Source organism: Galeopterus variegatus, unplaced genomic scaffold (genome assembly GCF_000696425.1).
Source record: "Galeopterus variegatus unplaced genomic scaffold, G_variegatus-3.0.2 Scaffold320, whole genome shotgun sequence".
In the NCBI taxonomy this organism is placed as follows: Eukaryota; Metazoa; Chordata; class Mammalia; order Dermoptera; family Cynocephalidae; genus Galeopterus; species Galeopterus variegatus.
The window spans coordinates 584646-594273 of NW_007726431.1; the positions used below are offsets into that span (position 1 = coordinate 584646).

Sequence of the window (9628 nt, forward strand, 5' to 3'; positions counted from 1 at the left end):
CCGTACAGCAGAAAGGAAGACAGTAAGATAGAAAGAAAAAAAGGAAAAAAGGATCTACAAAATAACCAGAAAAAAGTAACAATGTGGCAGTATTAAGTACCCTGAAAGAAGAAGATGCTACAGTGTAACAAGAAAACATTTGAAGATATAAAACTCAGTAGTAAATAAAAGCACAAACAAATTCAGAAAATTCTAATGCTACAAGTGTGGTAAGTGAACCACTTATATCTTTTGTATGGAGACTAAAAGATAAACCTATTAAAGATAACACAGAAAACAACTGTACAAAAGATAGGCAATATTAAAAGATGCAACTTGAAACAACAAAATGTGAAATGGTTGGGGGAAGACACCAAAGCATAGATTCTCCTTTTTTATTCTTTTTTCTTAACAATCAAAGATAAATTGTTATTAGTTTAAAATAATGTTATAATGTTTTTTTTTGTTTGTTTTTTTTTTTTGCATAGGGAAAACACATCAGGAAGTAGGACTGGGCAAAGATTTTATAAATAAAGCCTCAAAAGCATAGGCAACAAGAGAAAAAATAAACAAATGGGATTATATCAAACTAAAAAGCAAAACACACACACACACACACACACACACACACAAAACAATGAATACAGAGAAAAAACAACCTGAAGAATGAGAGAAAATATTTACAAACTATGCATCTGATAAGGGGTTAATATTCAGAATATACAAGGAACTCAAGCAACTTAACAGTAAAAAAATACAAGTAACCTGTTTAAAAAATGGTCAAAGAAGCTAAATAGGTATTTCTTGAAGGAAGATATACAAATGGCCAACAGACACATGAAAAAATGCTCAACATCACTAAGCATCAGGGAAATACAAATCAAGACCACACTGAGATATCATCTCATTCCAGTTTCACTGGCCATTATCAAAAAGACAGAATATTAAATGCTGGCAAAGATGTGGAGAAAAGGGAACCCTCCGACACTGTTGGTGGCACTGCAAATTGGTGCAGCAATTATGGAAAACAGTGTGGAGGTTCCTCAAACAACTACAGATAAAACTGCCACATGATCCAGCAATCCCACTGCTGGGTATATACTCAAAGGAATGGAAATCATCACATCAAAGGGATACCTGCAATCCCATGTCTATCACAGCTCTGTTTACAATAGCCAAGAGTTAGAACCGACCTAAATGTCCATCGACAGTGACTGGATAAGAAAATGTGGTATATATACACAATGGAATACTACTCTGCCATAAAAAAGAATGGAATTCTGCCATTTGCAGCACCATGGATGAACTTAGAGAAAATTAAGTGAAATAAGACAGGCACAGAAAGAGAAATATCAGATGTCTTCACTCATAAGTGGGAGCTAAAACAAAACAAAACAAAACAAATAAATAAAAAAGAAAGAAAGATATAACAACCACAATAATTTGTTGTACTTTCAGGAGAGAACAGAACTGAGGCCACCAGAGGTGGGAAAAGGGGAGGATGAGGGGGGTTAGCAAGAAATTGGTAAAGGGCCACAAAAAAATGATTACATTGTATAATGTTGAATGTACTAATTACTGTGATTTGAACATCACATATTGCACACAGGTATGAATAGTCAATGCTCTACCCCACAGATATGTACGATCAATTATGTTTCAATAAATAAAAAAGAAAAAAAAGAAGAAAACTATAACTTTTTTAAGCTTCATGGTAACCATAACACAAAATTGTATAATAGATATACTAAACATAAATAGCATGAAATCAAAATATCTTACTAGAGAAAATCAGTTAATCACAAAGGAAGACAGTAAGATAGAAAGAAAAAAAGGAAAAAAGGATCTACAAAATAACCAGAAAAAAGTAACAATGTGGCAGTATTAAGTACCTATCTACCAATAATAATTCTAAATGTAAATGAATTAAACTCCCTGATTAGGAGAACAGAGTGGCTTAATGGATTATAAAACATAAACCAACAATATGCTGCCTCACCTCACCTGTAAAGACACATATGAAGGGATGAAATGAAGGTTTGGAAAAAGATATGCCATGCAAATGTAAACAGAAAAAGAGCAGGAGTAGATACTTAGATAAGATAGACTTGAAGTCTAGAATAGTAAAGAATAAATAAACAAATAAAGAAGATCATTAAATAATGATAAAAGGCTCAATTCAATAAGACAATATAATAATTCTAAATATATTCATCCAGTACTGGAGCAAACAGATATATAAAGAAAATATTACTAGGTTTAATGGAAGAGAGAGATTCCAATACAATAGTTGTTGGGGTTTTCAACACTGCACTTTTAGCAATGAACAGATCATACAGACAGAAAATCAACAAAGAAACATCAGAGTTAATTTTCACCCTAGGCCAATTGGAACTAACAGACATTTATAGAACATTCTATCCAACAGCTGCAGAATACACATTTTTGTCAGCAGTACATGGAACATTCCCTAGAATAGACCATATGCTAAGTCACAAAACAAACAAGTCTTAATTAATTTAAAAAAAAATTGAAATCATATCAATTATTTTTTCCAACCACAACAAATAATGAAGAAACATTGGAAACTGTACAAGGAAATTAATCAATGGGTTAAAAAGAAATTTAAATGGAACTTAAAAAGTTCCTGGAGACAAATGACAATGAAAACACAACATACCAGAACCTATGGGATACAGCAAAACTAGTTCTTAGAGGAAATATCACAGCAATAAATGCCTACATCAAAATAGTAGAAAGACTTCAAATAATCTAACATTACACCTCAAGCAACTAGAAAAACAAGAACAAACCAAATCTAAAATTAGTAGAAGTAGAGAAATTACAAAGATCAGTGCAGAAATAAATGAATTAGAGATTAAAACACAATACAAAAAGCCAGTGAAACAAAGAGTTAGTTTTTTTGGAAAGATAAATGAAATTGATAAACCTTTAGCTAGACTAAGAACAAAAAAAGGAGACTCAAAGAGAAAGACCAATAAATTAGTATATATAAAACAAACAGACAAAAAAACTTCTGGATTACCAAAGATAATATAGCTGAAAAGACAAACTGCAAACCAGGAAAAAATTTTGTAATGAATATAACTGAGAAAGGATTAGTATTCAGGAGGGAAGTAAAGTGAGAAGTCTTTACACATTCTCCAGTTTTATCAATAACAGAGACCTCTAAATATAGCTGATAATATATCGGGCACATATATTCCCAAATGGGCTTCAATGTCTTCTATTAAGAAACTAGAGTGAAGAGAAATGATTAATTAAGACCTTTCCAAAACTCCAAAGATATTTGGCAATAAATTTTCTAAAATTGGGATTGCTGGGTTCTATTTGACATGGTGAAATACATTGCTAAACTTCCCTCCAGAAAGACAGTGCCAAATAAGTCTCCCATCAACATCATACAAAGGGCCCATTTCTTTAAACTCCAATCTAGTTTGGATTTTGTCCACAATTTTAGCATCAATTAATCTCATGAAAAACTTTTCTATATTGTGTATTTGCTGGCATCTTCCTTAGATCAGATGCCTCTTTAAGATCCTCTATTGGTTGCTTTTTAAAAATTAATTTATGACCTTTATGTGTACTTACGAATATTAATCTTTTAAATTAGCAATAAATTTTTTAAAAAGCATTTTGTTACCTGACATTCAATTATATTTTGGTGAGAGGAGGAAATTAGCTTACTTTTTTTTTCTCATTTGCACACCTGTCTTTGTTGACATGTTCTAGAATAATTGTTTCAGCCTATTATCATCATATTACATTTTAATTTCATTGAAAATAAGTCCCATGCTTATTGCAAGGCTTTTTATATCACAGTTTCTCACTGGAAGTTTTGTTGTTATTGTTTTAGGTTCAACAATGAATTGATTCATTTTTCAGCTGGGTTATAAAGTAGATTTTTCAATTACAGCACATGGATATCATATTTTTGCGGGTTGCTGCATATACTACAATGTCTATTGTCTACGTAACTAAAGAACAACTCAAATCAATATTTTACTCTGAATCATATTCTTTTAACTCCCTAAATGTTGGTTACTTGTCATTCCACTGATTTCTGTTGCCTAACTTTGTTCTACATTAGTTTTATTCTTTACCTTTAGTTCCTTGCCTTAGTTCTAAAAGCTTCTTATTTACATATTTCATCGTCTCTTCTTTAATCTCTGGTTTTGTGGAATTGGTGCCCTCTTTAATCATCAGATTTTGCCTGTTTCTTCTGTTTCTAGCAGTTAGTTGTCCTTCTACGTGTACTCTTCATCCGCCATCTGTTATTTTAATTAAATATTTGACCTGAATATTTGCATATGTTCTTCACTTTTCAGTTTTGTTTTTCAATGTTTATTTGTGTTTAAATGAAGAACTACTCGCCTAAGAATATTTGGAGAAATCTCTTTGACCTCCCTCTTTATTTGCATATGTTCTTCACTTTTCAGTTTTGTTTTTCAATGTTTATTTGTGTTTAAATGAAGGCAACTACTCGCCTAAGAATATTTTGGAGAAATCTCTTTGACCTCCCTCTTTCTTTGCTCATGCCCATACCCCATCCAGCACTTTCCCTAGTATCATTTGAATCTTGACCTTCAACTTGAACCACAGGGCTAAGTATTAATCATTTCTATTCTTTGTTCAGTCATTTTATTCCAAAGGAGATAGTACAGGGAGGCATTTGGAACAGGATACTGCTGTAACTTGGATGCAAAGTTTTCATATATTTTGCTGGCATATTTGTAAACCCTTTCTGTATACATAAGGGGAGATGAAATGGGGAAGAGGAAAGAGATGGCCAGAGCCATAGTGTGAGAAAATACAGGAAAACAGAAAGATTCTAACTGTGTTTTAGAAAGTTTTGCCGTAGTGATAAGTGATGCACCTATCTACTTTGTCTTTCCAGAAATTTCAGTAAATATATTACATTATTCTTGCATGTTCTTGAAACTGGAATGCAATTTTACTTCATCAACATAACATGCAGAAATAATCACAAGGCAAGAGCTAAACAGCTCATGGAGGCCCAGTTATACATAGATTATTAAAGATGTCTCTGTTATTTCTGTGTTTATGTGGTCATTTTCAATTTTGTCCCTATCTTTTTTTAAAAGAGGATTCGGGGTAGATCTGTAAATAAATCAGGGTTACATGAAAACACTTACGATTGATAGAAGCTAGGAGATCATGAGAAATGTATCCAGACATCTAACTTTTCTTAAAGTACATTCCAGAAATATGTTTTAATGATACCTTAATGTTTCATTTGGTTGACTGCTTTCATGGAGACAATTTTTAATTTTAAAAGGTAGGGAAATGTGCTGATCTCTCACAATTTATTTAAATAGATTTATAACTTTGTAGACTCTATGATTTTCCCATAACTCTGTCACTTGGTGACAGGATACCTAAACTATATTTCAGTCATTTGAAAAGTATATAATCCCGATTTATAATAACACTATTTTAAATAGAAAGTGAGTGAGTGATTGCAAATATTTTAGGATTACTGTTACAAAAATCATATAAAGAACCTCAAGAAAATTACAAAGAAATGGCTCCTAACTTAACACTGATGTGATGTCCTAAAATTTGAGATTACCTCAGGTGATTTCTATATTAACGAGACAATTTAAAAGGTCAGTGTGCTATTGAACCTGGATGTTTTTACATTAACTTCTGCAACACCTTTTGTGTCATTTATTTTGTCCTAGACCTTACCTCCTAAAGATTAAAAGTATTTTCAGAATTTAGATATTTAACAACAAAAGAGAGCTAAAATTTTTTTAAATTGTCACACAAAGTATGATACATGACACAACTTATTATGTGCTAAGAAATAATTCTAAAAAACATTTGTTTGCAAACCCTTTTATTTCATATTAATTATATTTAATATCTTTTACTAAATATTTAATACAAATAAATTGTAAACTGTATTAAATATCTGTTATTTGCATTGTATTACTTTGCCTAGTATTTAATAATTATTTTTTTGCATAGCAATGACCAATAACATTTGGGGTTACCTAGAAATGGAAAATAATATTTTACATAAGGATATAAGTAATCAGTGGTATTAACACAATGAATGCAGTTTACACAATTCTCATACTAAGAATCAGAATTTCCAATGAACACTGATTTCCATAAAAATGGTAACATCATCATGAAATACTTGTTTAAAATCTGTGAAATTTTTAATTCACAACTCATACTTGTAAAAATGCAAATAGTAAGCAGTATGTACAAATCACAGATTGTCTGTTTGTAGCAGAGTTTTCAAGCTCTGGGGGTGAAGAACATCTTGGGAAAAGGCCTGTCAGTGTTATGTGCCTGCTCCTGATAAGCCTTTTCTTCCCAGATTTCTCTCCCAGCCGATACATCTATCACAGTTCCTTCTCAGTAGTAAGCCATTTCTATTCCATCATATTTGTAAGATTTATCAATGATAACCAATGACAGAGTCATTTCCTGTTTGTCCATTACGGTCCACAACACCTTGCTTGTGTCCTGAGGGCTGGCTTGCAGAGACCTGACACCAGGATACTCCAGTCCAGCACATGACATCATCCCTTTTTCTCCACACATCATGGCCAGTCAGGCTTCCATTTTTAAAGTGAGATATTTTTTAAATGGATGATTACTAAAAATATCTTTTAGGAAATTCTGTTGCTGGCTCTATCTGACTAAAGTTCTAAATAAATGATCTACAGTAAAAATAAATGGCTAGAATTACTGCCTATAAATTCTTAAGCAATATGTATTCAATCAGAGTACTTAGTATGGCTTCATTTCCAATAAAAATCACAGAGGATGGCTACTATTTAGATTTTCCAGAATAATAAAATGTATTGATTATTAATATTACAGAAATCACAACGTACTCTTCTTATTATGAAGCAGAAGGCCCTTTAGTTTCTCATGTATATTGACAGTTTTATGAATGAAAGAGAAAAGTAAATGATGGCATACGCTAGAGGCTGCTTTTGACAAGAAATCCCTACTTTTGATTAATATTAACAAGTTGGTTTGCAATGTATTTCATCCTTAAAGAAGACTACTGAGCAGTGCAAAAATCAATTATTTGAGTATTTTTGTGTTCCAGAGTCTGCATGTATTTCAGTGTACAATATAATAACAAATATTTTGAAAAAGAAGTTTAAAATACGTAATAAAAAATCACGGCCATTTATGGATGCAGAACTAGAGCTATTCTGTATTTGTAATACTGAAGTGCTTACTCTTGAACTCCACCTGCGTCCTCTGCTTGCAAATCAGTGATTTGGGCAACTGAAAGAAAATCTGGAGACAGAATCTTCTCATGCTCCTGGAATTCAGCATCTCTCTACCCAAAAGAAAAGGTGGAATGAGTTATTTCAATTATGTATTTTACATACAAAACCTAATGATATAAAAGTTTGTCCTTTCTGTGGTCTAGTTGCTGTCAGCAAAAATTTTCAAAACAACAGTCTCCTAGATAATCATTTTTCTTTTCCAGTTTTATGTAATGGTATCTCTACTCTGAGAAGTCAAATGGCTAGTCAATCTATCTTTTGGACATATGTAAAAAAATCAACAAATATTTATTGAATATCTACAGATTCGTCATTGAACTTGGGGCTCAAGGGGAAGCAAAGACAAAAAAGAAAGACTTGCTAACCTCAAAAAGCTTATTATCTGTGAGAGAAATAAACCAAGGATGACTTTTAAGTAGAAAAGAACATGATAAATGAGTCATAATAAATGTGGCATTCAGTGTAAAAGAAGGGACATGGCCAGAGACAGGACGAGGAATGTCTATAGAGAGGAGGTCCAGGAATGGGCCTCGCAGGATTGGGTGTACATAATGCCCTAAGAGAACAAATCTGCACCAGCAAGGTTATGAAGGCAGGACTGTTAGGGACTGGTTCTTCAAATATCAAGCAGTTTGCAATGGTGCCTAGGGTACACGCAGGGAATTCGTTGGACTTAGGTGGGAAGTGGGTATTGGGAACATACGTGAAAAATCTTAAATTTAATAATTCAACGGATATTTACTGAGTGCTGACAAGGTGCAAGATAATGTGCAAGGGACCATGAATATTTTAGACCCTGGCTGGTTGAAGAATGACAGGCTGAGGAGTTTGTTTTTAATAATATAGGCAGTAGGGAACCCATGAAGCTTTTGAGCAGTGAAATACAAGATAAAATTTTGCTTTAAGGAAGGGTAATCTGTAGCAGGGTGAAGGAAAGACAGGAGCAGAGAAAGGACATAGAAAGAGTTAAAAGAAGAGGTGGTAAAGACAATTCGGGGGTGAAGCAGCACTGGGCTGCATTGGCCTCCTGGCAGGGTGGATGGAAAAAAAAAGGGGGTGAATACAATGATATTATGAGGAACTGAAAAAGGGAAGTAAGAATGGAGATTCTGCTTCTGAAACAGGTGACCTGGAAAAAACGGTGGTGATATTCAGGGCCTCCAAATAAGACACAGGCCACCTGTGTGTGAATTAGAGAGAGGCATCCTCTTTGGGTGGAGGAAGTGCTTCAAGGCTTTCCCAAGGCTGACACAGCCCTGCCCCCAAGTGCATGGTGTGTGAATAGGGTATGGTTTCAGCTCCCACTCACCTCCCAGCCAAGTGCTTTTGTTAGAGCACAGTCTGCACCACTGTACACGGCACCCTGTGACACCAATAGTAGTAGGGCTGCTGGAAGATGATGCTAGTTTTAAAAATGCGAGATGATGAGTTTCATTTCAGAGGTTGAGTTTAACGTGGAATATGCACAGCAAGGAAGAAATGATTAGAGGTTAATTAGAAATGCTGGAGTCAGAAAGGTCAAGTTTAAAGATGTTGTTAACGGCAAGCGTGAGAATAGATGAGACTGACCAAAGCCAGAGCATGGAGAGAAGAGCTCTGAATGGAAAGAGGAGACTGAGAAGCAGAGCTAAAACAGCAGCAACTATTTGAAAATCAAGGACTGTGAGATGGGAGGGAAAAGGCAACAACTGTTTTTCAATTCAACAAATAGTTATTGAGCATTCCATGTGAATGGGCATCAATAAATAAGAACAGCAAGGAAATGCTTTACTATAGTTTTCCAGATTACATCCCAAATTTTCCTTATTCCTTATCAAGAGTAGAAAAATCCCAAAGCTAGTAATACTTATTAGTAATGATAATTGACTTAATGTTTGTAATTTAATATTAGTTATTATATTCTATTTTTATTTTTAAAAATCTAGTTTAGAAATAAAATATGCTACATTATTAGCCATCTTTTTGTAATGTAGGGTGAGTAAATTAATCTAAACTAGGTCATACTATTAGATTACAAACTCATTAAGAAAAAAATATTTTAGTAGCTAATATAATATCTTGAAACTAGTAGGCACTCAGACTCTTGTAAATTGAATTAAATGTGCTCAGTTTTTAGACAGCTATAATATATGGCTCTATATATGTTTAATAGTTTTGGGGTTGCATATGTTTTTATTAGCAGTAAAGTATAATAATTCCTATAACATCAATCCCCTTAGATTGTAAATTCCTCAGGGGCATTCAATCTTTTACTTCTTTTTAGAATTCTGAAGATCCTGGCATGTCAACATAGGTTGCTAAGTGATTTTCTGAATTTATCTTCATCACAGGAGTGATAC

General features: G+C 33.3%; 1 protein-coding gene across 1 annotated transcript in view; it reads right to left on the reverse strand.

Moving 5' to 3' along the window:
• Window positions 1-9628, reverse strand: part of LOC103586234 (chromosome unknown open reading frame, human C10orf107) — a 121689-nt gene that overhangs the window by 103642 nt on the left and 8419 nt on the right. The window contains exon 2 of the mRNA XM_008567464.1: window positions 7236-7339. Within this exon, the coding sequence (XP_008565686.1) occupies window positions 7236-7339 (104 nt within the window). The remainder of the gene's footprint in view (window positions 1-7235; window positions 7340-9628) is intronic.